Raw genomic sequence first — 14,515 nt, 5'->3', positions numbered from 1 at the left:
TACTTTTACTTCTACTCCACTACATCTCAGAGGCAAATATTGTACTTTTACTCCCCTACATTTATTTGACAGCTTTAGTTACTATAGTTACTTTGTAGATTTTGATTATTATGACAAAACATACATTACCCACTTCAGATATACATTTTAGCCATTTGAAAATATCCGGTCCACAAGCTCAAAATGTGCACGATGTGACGCATTGTGAGCTTGTGGACCTGCTATTTTCAAAATATTTGTATACATTTGTAAACTTGAAATTAGACATTCTGCGTAATGAATACCTTCTATTTTGGTACTTTAAAGGACAACTTTAGTTTGACATGAACCAAGGTTCATGTTTTAGGTTAATTGTTATTAGAGAAAGATGATTATTTTTTTCATTTGCTGCTTTCTTTCGTTTTAGTGATTTTAGCTATATTTGACAGGGGGCGGGGGCATTCGAACATGGGGCTAAATATGTTTTTTTTTTGTTTTTGTCAAATAGGTTTTTATTGAGAACAGATTATAAATTGTTGTATATTAAACATTGTGATATGAATTACATTTTTCTTTTATAGAAAACAAAAAAAAAGAAAGAAAAAAGAGAAAGAAAACCCTCAACCCTCCCACCCATACTTCTCAGTGACACCACATACTATAGAATAAAATAGTAATTTGAAAAATGGAAATGGAAAAAATCTGAAAGAAAATGTCGTACAGTCAACCATATTAAATATGTATTTAAAACAAAAATGTTATAGTGATTTCTTTTTTGATATTTACTATAGTCCTACTAGACCCCAACAAGTTACATCTGTCCACAAAAAATGGTAAATGGTGAATTTATATAGCGCCTTTATCCAAGGCGCTTTACATAGATTGTGCATTACATGTATTCACCCATTCATACACCGATGGCGGCACATCAGGAGCAATTTGGGGTTCAGTGTCTTGCTCAAGGACACTTGGACACTAACTCTAGGGGAGCCCAGGTTCAGTGTCTTATTCAAGGACACTTGGACACTAACTCTAGGGGAGCCCAGGTTCAGTGTCTTGCTCAAGGACACTTGGACACTAACTCTAGGGGAGCCCAGGTTCAGTGTCTTGCTCAAGGACACTTCGACACTAACTCTAGGGGAGCCCAGGCTCAAGGACACTTCGACACTAACTCTAGGGGAGCCCAGGCTCAAGGACACTTCGACACTAACTCTAGGGGAGCCCAGGCTCAAGGACACTTCGACACTAACTCTAGGGGAGCCCAGGTTCAAGGACACTTCGACACTAACTCTAGGGGAGCCCAGGTTCAAGGACACTTGGACACTAACTCTAGGGGAGCCCAGGTTCAGTGTCTTGCTCAAGGACACTTCGACACTAACTCTAGGGGAGCCCAGGCTCAAGGACACTTCGACACTAACTCTAGGGGAGCCCAGGTTCAAGGACACTTCGACACTAACTCTAGGGGAGCCCAGGCTCAAGGACACTTGGACACTAACTCTAGGGGAGCCCAGGCTCAAGGACACTTCGACACTAACTCTAGGGGAGCCCAGGCTCAAGGACACTTCGACACTAACTCTAGGGGAGCCCAGGTTCAAGGACACTTCGACACTAACTCTAGGGGAGCCCAGGTTACAAAGATCACAGGATCTACTGAATGTGAAGGGGGAGGTGACAAACTGACATATTGAGCCTACGACACACAGTATCCCCCCAGTACTCCACCTTCACATTCAGTAGATCCTGTGATTTTTTGTGGCCAGATGCATTTTCCTAGGGTCTAGTAGGACAGTATTGATACTTTTACAAAAAATAAAAAAAGTGAGTATAAATTTTCCACCGCTGTGTGTACCTAGCTACTCTCCAGCGCTATGGGCATACAGATCAGTGTGACTGTGACGTTCTCGCATGCGAGAGGAATTCTCTTATCTGTCCGGCGGCGAGGAGCAGAACAGAGACAGAAATGCCAGCTATGTGACCACCAGATATGTGTCGTTGCTGTCGGCCACAAGAAACCTCCTATCTCCGTGTTCTATAACTTAATGTGGGTGTTTTCCCATAAATTAACGCCTACTACTTGATCACACTAGAGCGTCACACAAAAGCATCAAGAGTAGCAGATCCGCAAGCTGGTTTGGGGCATGTCGATCTGCTGCTGGAGACGCTTTGGAATCTGAAACCTAAAACAGTTTTGGACATATGAGGTTTTTACACCCGACGGAGACGATATCATATCATATCCCTCTGGAACCACCAACAGACCACACACACACACACACACACACACACACACACACACGCGCGCGCGCGCGCCCGTGAAAAACACCCACCCACCCACTCACCCCACCGATCACGACCACCGGCACACATGAGTCGCTGTCAAAGGCCTTCGACGTGTTTGAGCGTAACGAGGGTTGGACTGGAGGGCGGCAAAATAAACACACAGAGAGAGAGAGAGAGAGAGTGAAAACACACAAACCTAAGAGGATACATTGCTACGATTTTCCAAACATTTCACCCCTAATCTCTGCACTTCCCTCAACAATGCAGTGGGTATTTCAGAGGGTATAAGCAAAGTCTCCCACTCTCTCTCACGCACGCAGGCACGCATGCACACACACACGCACGCACACGCACACGCACACGCACACACACACACACACACACACACACACACACACACACACACACACACACACACACAAAACCTGTCTTTTGAGAGGCTGGCAGCATCACCTATGACCTCCCAGCAGTCCTTGGGGCCTCATTACCCACAGTGCACCTCTCCTGGGTGTACTATAGTGACAGTAATGTGACCCAACCCCCCTGGTTGGTGGGGAGTTTCGGTGCCACTCTGGAGACACCTTAGCCCCTTAAAAAATGCACACTAAAAGGGGAATATATATACACATACGTACTGTATACAGTACACATGGTGTTTGCATGCCTAAGTAACATAGACACCCAGAGACACTGAAACACACACGCAGACAGACAGACAGACAGACAGACAGACAGACAGACAGACAGACAGACAGACAGACAGACAGACAGACAGACAGACAGACAGACAGACAGACAGACAGACAGACAGACAGACAGACAGACAGACAGACAGAAACAATAGTAGATGCGCAAGCTTGAGAAAGTGTTTGAGGATGCAAATTACGGATACAGGAAGCATCGTCTCCACCATGGGGTGACTGCCAATTGTCAAAGACACTGAACAGAATTACAGCCACTGCTACACACACTTACAGCGCTAGCAATTATTGAAAAATTAGGATCTAATTCACGGCAGCATTTTTTCCAGTCGAGCTCTTATTTTGAAAAGCCACATTTCCAGTCTACCGGAAGTAGTATTAACCTAGGAAGCTGAACGGAGCCTGGACAGGCCTTGTTTACAATATGAATCCAAACCGGTGCACTGGAACGCTCCACATCGTCGGCTCTGTGCCGTCAAAGAAACGTTGTTTTGACCAAAATGCCATCTGGGACAAGGAATAGGAGATACAGGCGATTGAAAGAAACAGATAGAATGGATTATTATGGCGACGACGATCTAGGATGGGCGATCCAGTGCTGTGCTAACAACATAGCTAGCTAACCGGCTAACGTAAGTAGCATTATGGCTCGATCGATCGAATGCACTATAAAAGCGCAATTGTAAAATGAAACCAAATGGACCCATACGGGTCCATTTGGTTTCATTTTACGCTCTCAAGTTATATTATTGTTCAACATCTGCTTTATACACAATTAGAGAATGTAGAATAATTGTTATTTTGATCAACGTTGGCCTGTTATCTCTCCTATGGTACCACAACAATACAGCATGGAATGAATTGTGGACAAAATCTTATCCGACGATAACAAAATATTCGAAGTCTTGGGTCTGAGAGGCTAAAGCTCATCAAATGTTGGTCTGTGGCTCAAATGCCGAATACATAAAGGACCTTGATATGAACACGGTTTAAAACCACTGGTGTAGATAGAAATGTTCTTAACATTCCTATACCCTCACAGGTCGCACATTATGGGACCACAATGGAAATGAGCTCTAGGGCTTTTTTTGGTGTATGTGTGTTATCCTTTTGACTACGATTGTGCAATCTTTTGTTGTTGTTTCTCGGGTCAAAGGAATGGAATGGAAAAAAAAGACACCCATCTCCCCAAAGCTTAACCTCTTACAGCCAATGGGCATCCCAATTTGGGCCTCATCATTACATCGGACAATCATCTCTCACTGTGTGTCTGCATTGTGACAACCATCGTACGACAAGTATCAAAACGCCGCTGTCGGGGTGGAAACAACAACGCTGTTACTTTCCAGGATTAAAAAGAAAATATAGCAAACATTTTTCGAGCTTGCAGATCTGCTACTTTTGATGCCTTTAGCTGGACGCTGTAGTGTGATCAAGTGAGGCATTCATTAGAAAAAAAAACCACACACAATAAGTTAGAATTTGGAGATAAGAAGTATCTGCCCCGACAGCAACAAAACGCAGCTTCAAGTGCTTGAAGCGCTATACAGTTGCCATGCTGTTGTCTGTGGCTGTCACTCAAAGAGCACACACTCACAGTCTGAAGACAAGCGATACGCACAGAGGTCAGAGTTCAAGCCATTCATCATCAGCACCACAGCATCTTCAACCGTATCCCACGGCAACATCAGGCTCAGGGAAGCAACATTTAAGGACAACGTTACAGTAAAACTTTGTGTCCATAACTCTGAGAAAGTAGGGTTTGACCGACCGGGTCCAGCACTTTGTGCTGCACGTAGTCCCAGCAGGCAGTGTTGACTTCGTCGACTAAAACTATGACGAAAAATGTTTGTCGACCCGAAAACTAAATAAAAACCAAGCTATGAAGACTACATACAGTATTATACTCGCCTAAGCACTCTTAAGTACTGTACTTCCCTAACCACTCAGCCACTCTCAGTCGGTGAAATGGATGTGATTTAATGAATGAATGATTTTACTGTCTACCATCAATCAATCAATCAATCAATCAATCAATCAATCAACATGGGGCGCCCGCTGGCCTAGTGGTCCAGGCGCATGCCACATATAGGCTCTGGCCTGACAGCGTGTCGGGTGTTCGAGTCCCGATCATGACGACCTTTGCTGCATGTCTCTCCCCTTCTCTCCTTCCCACTTTCCTGTCTGTCCTCACAAATTGCTATCAATAAAGGCAAAAAGCCAAAAAGAAATCTTAAAAAAAAAAACATTTATTCCTATTTTATATTTCCAAAATGCAGTGAAAAGTATACAGCTCAGCTCCACAGATACTGAGCAAACAGGACTAAACTAACCTAAAAATTAAATAATCAACCACTAAAGCGTTTCCGTGAATCTCTGTATATACATACAGTATACACATATACATACAGTGTAGGCCTAATCTGCCGTCTGCTTTGTGTGAAAACATGCAGTGTATGTCCTGATAAAAGCAGCATAATAAAGAGTTTAATCCCAGGCTGTGATGTACTGATGTGGGTGTTCAGACCATCTGTTATCACAAAACCAAAGCACAACAAATTCCACCCGAGCTAAACTTCAGAGCGATGCTACGTGTTTGTGTCCTTTGTGTGTTAGTGCGCGCTGTGTGTGTGTGTGTGTGTGTGTGTGTGTGTGTGTGTGTGTGTGTGTGTGTGTGTGTGTGTGTGTGACAGCAGAAGCAGCGTATCATAGCTCACTGGGTGGTTGAGGTTTGCCATACTGGTTTGGAATCCAGTGGGAGACATTCCCAGAAGTCCAGTTATATCCCAAAGCGGGGAAAGCAAACAGCGTGACAAAACAGACGCTGAGCTCACAAGTGTACGCAGCCACCGCACGCACGCACGCACGCACGCACACGCACACGCACACACACACACACACACACACACAACTTGTAAGCTTACCTGCTGATGTGCTGATCATTCTTCCTGCAGTCTGATGGAGAGAGAGAGAAAGATATAGCTAGGATTATTATATGTGTGGTGCGTGTGCGTGTGCGTGTGTGTGTGTGTGTGTGTGTTTTGAATCTACAGTAGGTCATACACATGCATGCATACTGTACATACACATGCAGTCATGTATACAGTACTTGTTCAAATGAGCGCATTGGTAAAAGTACAACATACTAAAACACACAATTAGAACACACATGCATCCACCTGTGCATGCACGCACGCACGCGCGTGCGCACACACATACATAGACAGTTGAGTTTGGCTTCTAAACACCATCATATTGTTTTAAAGACTTCTTGGAAGAAGAATGCGTATGTACGAGTGGTCAAATTAAATCGGACATTCCTCAAATGTGATTTATTGTGTTTGATATGTTTAATTACCAAACGTCTCCGGTTCATCAGCAAATGAACTTCCATTCAGGCCTTGTGGTTTTTCTACTGGGATGTTTGGGGTGTGAACATTTAGTAAATGTGTTTAATTTGGTGGGGACAGTGCTGTAGGGTTACGACGTGGTTTGGAAGGCGTACCTAGGGTTGTCACGACTCACGCGAGCATCAATGTTTACTTGACCATTAAGTTATTAACTGTCATATAATTAATTGCGATTAACGATTTATTTGACCCATTCAAACTGAGAAAGCATCTTTGTAACCATTATTTTATACTTTGGTGATTCAAAAATAGCATGATCTACAAGAATATCAGATCTACTTGGAACAAAATATTTTGAGATGGGGGTCGGCGGCCAAACAGACATGAAAAGTTTGAGGACCACTGATATAGGCCCTAAACAGTTACCCTACACGGACAGACAGACAAAGGGACCCAAAACGGATTTTTGAGTGGCTGCACCACTCAAAAATATTTAGGTTTAGGGCTTTTTAATACAAAATTGCATATGGTAGATATTAACTTCAATATGCAAAGAAATGACTGGCGGTACCAAAATAAATAAGGCCAGAATATTATCTGCTATATTTCTAAAAATAAATACATTTATAAACATTTTTTAAACATGGAAACAATTATGACGATTATGCGAAATAATTTTGATTATCCTGCATAATTGCGATCATGCGGTCTGTTGTGACAGGCCTAGGCATACCTTCAGTAGTGGACAAAGTACAGATTTGTATTTATTATTAGAGTAAAAGTACAAAAGTATTGGCATCAAAATAAAATATATAGTATAATATAATATAGTACCAAAAGTTTAAATGTAGCCGTTTCACATGTTTTCAAAATGTATAAAATATTATAGCAAATAGCAGCTCTATACAAGCTTACAACGATGAATAAATAATTGTAGTGTAGTAAAGTAAAGAAGTGGAAGTAAAAGTACAGAACATGGAAAATAATATGTACGTAAAAAGTCCTAAGAATTGTACTTAAGTACGGTACTTGAGTACATGTACTGCAGTTACTTCTTCCCACCACTGCATACCTTCTGATGATGCTGCTGAACCACAAACAACACGACTTGTGCCAGAGAACTGAACTGATTTATACGTTGCACGCCAGTGTCCCGCACCAAAGATACTGTCTCATTGACACGTCGTGAGCTTAGAGATCTACTATGTTCGGTTCGTGACATGATGCCGCACGTCTGGGAGTGGATCAGTGTGGATGGAGATTTGTTGGCCTGTTTGTTGTTTGAGAGGTTGTGGTTGTGTGTGTGTGTGTGTGTGTGTGTGTGTGTGCGTGCGTGCGTGCGTGCGTGCGTGCGTGCGTGCGTGCGTGCGTGCGTGGCATGCGTGTGTTCATGTTTTAATTGATTTCAGTTTGTGTCTTATAATGTGGTCCACACTCTTTTGCTGTATTTGTCGCTGTATATTTGATTATGTAGTGAAACATAGTATCATCTGCATTTAATCCATCCTAAGTATTAGGAACAGTGGACGCTATACAGTGGCAGCACGTATTGTTGTCAGGCAGAAACCTCTTATCTCCATATTTAAACTTTTGGTGTTTTTCTGTGTTACTTCATCACATACTGCAGCGTCACACGAGGCAGAAGCATCAATAGTAGCAGACATGCAAGCTCAAGAGCTCATTTTGAGCCTGCAGATGTGCTACCTTTGCTATTTTTTTTTATTTAAATCCTGAAAATTAACAGTTTTGGACGTATGAGGTTTCCACCCGACTTATAAACCCATTTAGACCGGAGGACAATTCTACAAATGTCTTCTAAATCAGTTCATCAATTTTCTGAAAAAACTATGTTTCTATGTCAGTCATTTTAATTTCAAGGACCCCCAAAAATATATGTATGTGGCCGCCGACCCCCATCCGAAAATATGTTGTTCCAGAGAAGAGAAGCAAAGATTTTAGTTAAAAACGTTGAAAGAATATATTATTCAAAGATCCTACAAGATGGTAGATCTGCTATTTTTCAATAGCTAAAGTATAACATAATGCATTACATTATGTTCTACAATGTACTGTTGCATTAATGTAAGAGCTATATGATGGTGTACTCCTTTGTTAATGTTTATGTCTATGTATTTCATACTAGTAATACAGTCTACTAAAAGGCATTGCAGCAGATCCATGTTATTTTCACATGAGCTACAGTCAACAGCCTGTGACTAAAACATCCAGTTAGTGAAATAACAGCACAGGAAATTGATGCTTAAAGTATACACAAATCTGGAATTCACACACGCACACGCCTGTGCGCGCATGCGCACGCGCGCGCACACACACACACACACACACACACACACACACACACACACACACACACACACACACACACAAGCGTCAAAAAGGTAGCAAATCCACAAGCTCGAAACGTGACACGAAGCGACAAAGTTACAGTTTTGCTTTTGGACATTATGAGGTTAACATCCGATCCGACATAGACGACATGATATAGTGCTTTATTGTCAGTTCACACTGACATTTTGTCTTGCGACCCAGCAGCCAAGTATGCACATTTGACATAACACAAAGAACAAGACAATTTTACATACATAAAAACATGAAGACAAGAGCAATGTCCACCGCCTAGATTACCCCGTGGCTACTACAACTCCTGATTAAGCCTCAAAGTCGACTGGTGGACAAAGGACCTCTTTAGTCTGACCTTATTGTATGCTGGTACACCATACAATATGCATGCATACAATGTAATCAGAGACATACATGTAAATAGATATCTGTACACAAGCAAAGCTGAGTGCACATATGCACATGGATAACAATCATAACATTTCAAAATAGGAACTATGTATCTTCAAGCGCCTCAAAGTGTGTAGTGACTAATATGTAATGTATGGCCAATGTACACTATATGTTGTACTATCCAGCCATCCATCCATCTTCAACCGCTTGTCCGTAGTTGGGTCACGGTGGCAACAGCTCCACCAGAGAGCTCCAGATTTCCCTCTCCAGAGCAAAATTAGTAACTTCCTCCTGGGGGATCGCGAGGCGTTCCAAGGCCAGTGAATTGATGTAATCCCTTCAACTGCGCCGTGGTCTGCCCTGGGGTCTCTCCCAGTGGGACGTGCATCGAGGACCTCCCTATAGGGAGACGCTCGAGAGGCATCCTAACCAGATGCCAGAACCATTTTTTTTGCTGGGAACCCCCCTCCAGGATCCCTTTGTGTCCCTAGTCCCCACTTTGAGAACCACTCTAACAGAGCCACACCATAAACGAAAAGACAAATGCAATTGCAATTGTACTTTTCCCCGTCTACACCAAATCGTTGTTGTCGAGCAGAAAACTCTTATCTCCATATTCCTGATACACATTTTTGTGTTTTTTCATAAATTAACACCCTAGCTAGCTAGTCATACATCATCTATACATCATCAAAGGTAGCAGATCTACAAGCTCAAAACACGGCGAGCAATGCTGAATTTTGAGCTTGTAGATCTGCTATTTTTGTTAATTTTGAATTTGAATCCTGAAAAGTAACAGTTTTGGACAAGTGAGGTTTCCACGTGAACGAGACGAAATTACTTTGCCAAAAATATCCGAATTTAGTGAAACGGATCTGAGTTGCAACTGTACTTGGACCGCCTTTTTTCCATCTAAACCAAATCTACAAGCTATAAACTCACAATACACTTTGCGTTTCGACACGTTGTGAACTTGTAGATTTGCTATTTTTGGCTAATGTTCCCCCCAGAATGTGGATGCTGGGGTTCAAGTGGTTAAAATGCTTTGAAACACTACACTCTAAACTAGATTTACAGAGGGAAATTAGCTCTGGGTTTGGATTTACAAAGTTTTTAAAACATGTGTTGATCTGCCTGTCTGTATATATGTATGACTGTGTGTGTGTGTGTGTGTGTGTGTGTGTGTGTGTGTGTGTGTGTGTGTGTGTGTGTGTGTGTGTGTGTGTGTGTGTGTGTGTGTGTGTGTGTGTGTGTGTGTGTGTGTGCGTGTGTGTGCGTGTGTTTGGACAGCTGTACTTTATCAGTCATGGTTTGAGGAAAATAAACCCACTCCTCCAAAATCAGTCTGATCCCACGGCACGCACGCACATGTGCACGTGAGCACGCACACACACACACACACACACACACACACACACACACACACACACACACACACACACACACACACACACACACACACACACACACACACACACACACACACACACACACACACACAGTACACACAGAGTACACACAAAATGACGCATTGTGACGCAAATGTTTCGTGCCGGGGACCCCCAGAAGAGAACCAGTGGTCTATAGTTTGGGTGGGTATGAACATCCCCGGGTATGGACTTGTAATAATCTAAATCTGCAAAGTAACTAGTAACTAAAGCTATGTAGCGGAGTAAAAAGAAAAAAAAGTACAATTTGAGATGCACTGGAGTAGAAGTAAAGTATCGAAAAATGGACTCAAGTAAAGTAAAAGTACCTCCAAATTGTACTTAAAGGGGAATAGCACTCATTTTCAACATTTTACCATGTCATTAATATACCTTAGAGGTGTTGTGTGGAAACAATAAAAAGGTCCCCCCCCATTCTGTGTTTCCTAGAAAGATCATTAACAAAAAAATCATTAACATGGTGAATCACATCTTGATGACATCATCAAGATGTGATTCACGACCTCCAGTTCTAGGAAACACAGAATAGGGGGACTTTTTTTTAAATTATTTCTACACAACAGCTCTAATGTATATTAATGACATAGTCAAATGTTGAAAATGAGTGGAATGCCCCTTTAAGTGCAGTACTTGAGTAAATGTTTTTAGTTATAGTGTACAGGGCGGTCATCCCTGTGACCTTTTGACCTCCGGTTTGCTTTGTTCCTCTGGAGTTATCAGCGGGGAGCCCGACGCGCTCTGCTTAACTGAAATGACCTTCATATGGTGCTAACAAACCTTTAGCATGTGCATGCGTGGGCACACACACACACACACACACACACACACACACACACACACACACACACACACACACACACACACACACACACACACACACACACACACACACACACACACACACACACACACACACACACACACACACACACACACACACACACACACACACACACACACACACCACACACATCAATCAGTTCCATCACATTTGGTAAACGTTTCCAGAAGCGTTTTTATCACACTGTCAGAGCTGGTATGTGGACTTCATGTCTGCTAATTTACAATTACAATATTGGTGGTTTTCACACTTTTTTAATTTCAATGACCACCATAACTCTCACAGTTACACACCTTTAAGGATCGATTTGGAACCCCCTCAAGTAACCCGAAGGCCCCTTTTCCACCGGGGTTGAACCGGTTCGGTTCTTTCTTCCCGCCAAATATTGAACCAGTTCAGAGTGTTTCCACTGAAAATGAGTTGGTTCCGAACCATAAACGTTCATTCCCAATGTGAACCACAAAACGGTGCTTCAGCTTTGTAATTGCACGCAGCGCTTTGTGAACCGAGACGATATAAGTGGGTGTGTCAGTAGGTTGGAACTTGTCAGTGGGTTGGAATTGGGGAGGACACAGACACACGCAACATAACATAACATAACATAACAGATAAACGATGCCGCAAAAAAAAAAAGTATCTATCTTCAAAGAATGTGCAATGGTCTGATGAAGAAACGGAGTTGTCCTAAAGTGGAGCGGGGTATGATCATAGAGCTATACAAGGCTGATGCCTTTCCCTATTATGACATCATCGACGGGGCATTGGGACATAGACCTGCAAACCAGCTGTTGATCCATAGAGGTTTTTTGGATAAAAAGAAATGTCTGCATTAACAGCACGAACGCTCGCAGATATTCTATGCGATCAACCATCTTGAAAGCATGCAGGGAACAAAAATACGTTTACATTAATTGCCAACGCAAACATGAAACGATCCAAACGTACGGATGCATCGCGATCCAGAATCCAGCTGAGGCTTGCGGGGCGTATCTGATAGTTGTAATAACTTGTAACCCTACTGTAACATCACAACCTTGTGGATACTGTTTACATCGGCTTGTGTTGTGCAAAGCCCTTGGGGTGTCTGCGTGTATGACGGATCCTCCTCCTTTTCAACATTTTGTGTTTAGGTACAATAGCGCCACCCTTATCCCCGATGTATGAGACCCGGGTACTCAGGAAGGGGAAAGCTATTACTAGGGACAATACACACCCGTTACACAGCCAATACCATCTTTTACCATCAGGGCGACGGTACATGGTACCTTCCCTGCAGGCTAGGGCCTCAAGATCGTTTGTTCCCATAAATATAGGACTTATGAACAAGCAGGCCCCATCTCAGTTCCATGCATAAAGTGTGATGTGATGCCTCTTGGAACTATGACTGGTGGCCTTCTGTTGGCATTGTTTCTTTATTGTCTATGTACTGTGTGATCTGTTTGTTTGCATATGTTTTATGTATATCCTGATGACTGCTGTGCACAAAACACATTTCCGAAAGGACAAATAAAGTATCTATATATCTATCAAATGAACCAGGGTTCAATCTGGTGGAAATGCAGCCGGTTCGCGACCGGTTCGCAAAAAGCACCAAGGTTCTGAACCGCACTGGTTCTGAACCGACGTTCTTTTGGTGGAAAGGGGGCCAGAGTGTCCCTGGAACTCAGTTTGAGAACCACTACAATAATAGCTATGCAATACTGTATGTATGATTGAATTTGTGTTTGTGCAAAAATTATAATGGAGTCCTAAATTATATACTGGTAGATACTTAACGATTTTGGACCGTTAAGAGGGAATCGTTAAGGAAAGGGAATAATAGTTCAAATTGGAAATTATCCCCACCCGGGTGTGCGCCCTCCCTGGAAGGTGATGTTGTTGTTTGTTGCAGTATGTCGCATTGCAGACGGCTGCAGTGTGACTGTGTCTGCTGTTGGATGGAGAAGATATTTTTTGCTGGGTTTACAAAACAGCAGGAACGTTGGTTGGAGCTGAGCCCAGACAGAGGGAGGAAAGAGACTCATTTAGTTAGATGGATATACAGGTAAGATTAGATTAGACCACATCTCAGTCAGGACTTGACTCACTCCCCATTTTCTACTGCAAGTTTGAAGACTCCACTTCACCGCCTAGCACCACCTCTTTTTTTAGGTAGAAACCTCATACCTGTATGCAAAACTGGATTCCAAAAAAAAGGCAACATAAAAGTATCTTAAATCTTAAAATGCGTCGCTTTGCGTCACGTTTTTTCAAGCTTGCAGATCTGCTACTTTTGATCGTATTGTGCGACGCTGTAGTATGATAAAAAAAATAAATAAAAAACAGTTAAAATGTGGAGATAAGAGGTTTATGGCCCGACAGCATCAATATCAAACCGGAGGTCCTTGAAATTCAAAAGGATGAGAATCACTGGTTTTCCTATGCACACACTCACCCTGGCCCGTCGTGCGTGGAGGTGTGCGGTGGAGTACAGGGAGGAGCGGGGGAGCGGCATGCTACGCGTCAAAGGGTGTGAGCTGTGTCTCCTCAATCCGTTGGGTCTGTCAGGACCTCTGGAGGTTATGGACTGACCCTGGATCAGTGCACGGCTCACCATCTTCCCCACAGTCACAGCATCCTGAGAGGACACAGAAGTAATTGGTGGTTGGTCTCGCACTCCAGACGAACAATTTCAATACAAAACATCACTTCATAACATATATTTCCCCCTTAGAAATTAAGAATTTGACACATATGACTTAGAAGGCCAAGAAATATGTCAGTCTTATTCAACAAATCAAACATTGTTCCATGTGCCTCAAATTGACAAGATGACAAACGTTTTGGCCATCCAGCCTTCATCAGTGTGAAGGCTGGACGTTTGTCTTCTTGTCAATTTGAGGCACATGGTACAATACAAAAATGGACTTTCATTTCTGAATTATAGTTGTTTTGGTTCACCAGAGCTGTCAGAGCGTGGTGGTAGAGTTAAGTCTTTTGCAATGACGTTTATTTCAATGCTTGCTGATGATGTGTTTTTAGTTTTTAATACGTTTCAGACCTTCGTCCCCGCAGCACATTCAAACTAAAAGTAATCTTCTTTGGCACCAGCTTGTGTCTTCTAAGAGACATTTCACACGCAACTGTACCACAACCTTTCTGGCCATTTTCATAGAAAACTGA

The 14,515-nt window shown here is 42.7% G+C and overlaps 1 protein-coding gene across 1 annotated transcript in view; it reads right to left on the bottom strand.

Moving 5' to 3' along the window:
- Nucleotides 1–2,083: 2,083 nt before the first annotated feature.
- Nucleotides 2,084–14,515, bottom strand: part of LOC306928654 (uncharacterized protein) — a gene marked incomplete at both ends in the record, with an annotated part of 45,758 nt that continues 33,326 nt past the window's right edge. Inside the window, 2 exons of the mRNA XM_079508924.1 lie at nt 2,084–2,149; nt 13,788–13,970. Coding sequence (XP_079365050.1) covers nt 2,084–2,149; nt 13,788–13,970 — 249 coding nt within the window. The remainder of the gene's footprint in view (nt 2,150–13,787; nt 13,971–14,515) is intronic.

Source organism: Electrona antarctica (assembly GCF_951216825.1).
Source record: "Electrona antarctica genome assembly, chromosome: 8".
Classification (NCBI taxonomy): domain Eukaryota; kingdom Metazoa; phylum Chordata; class Actinopteri; order Myctophiformes; family Myctophidae; genus Electrona; species Electrona antarctica.
This window is presented reverse-complemented; position numbering and strand designations above follow the sequence as displayed.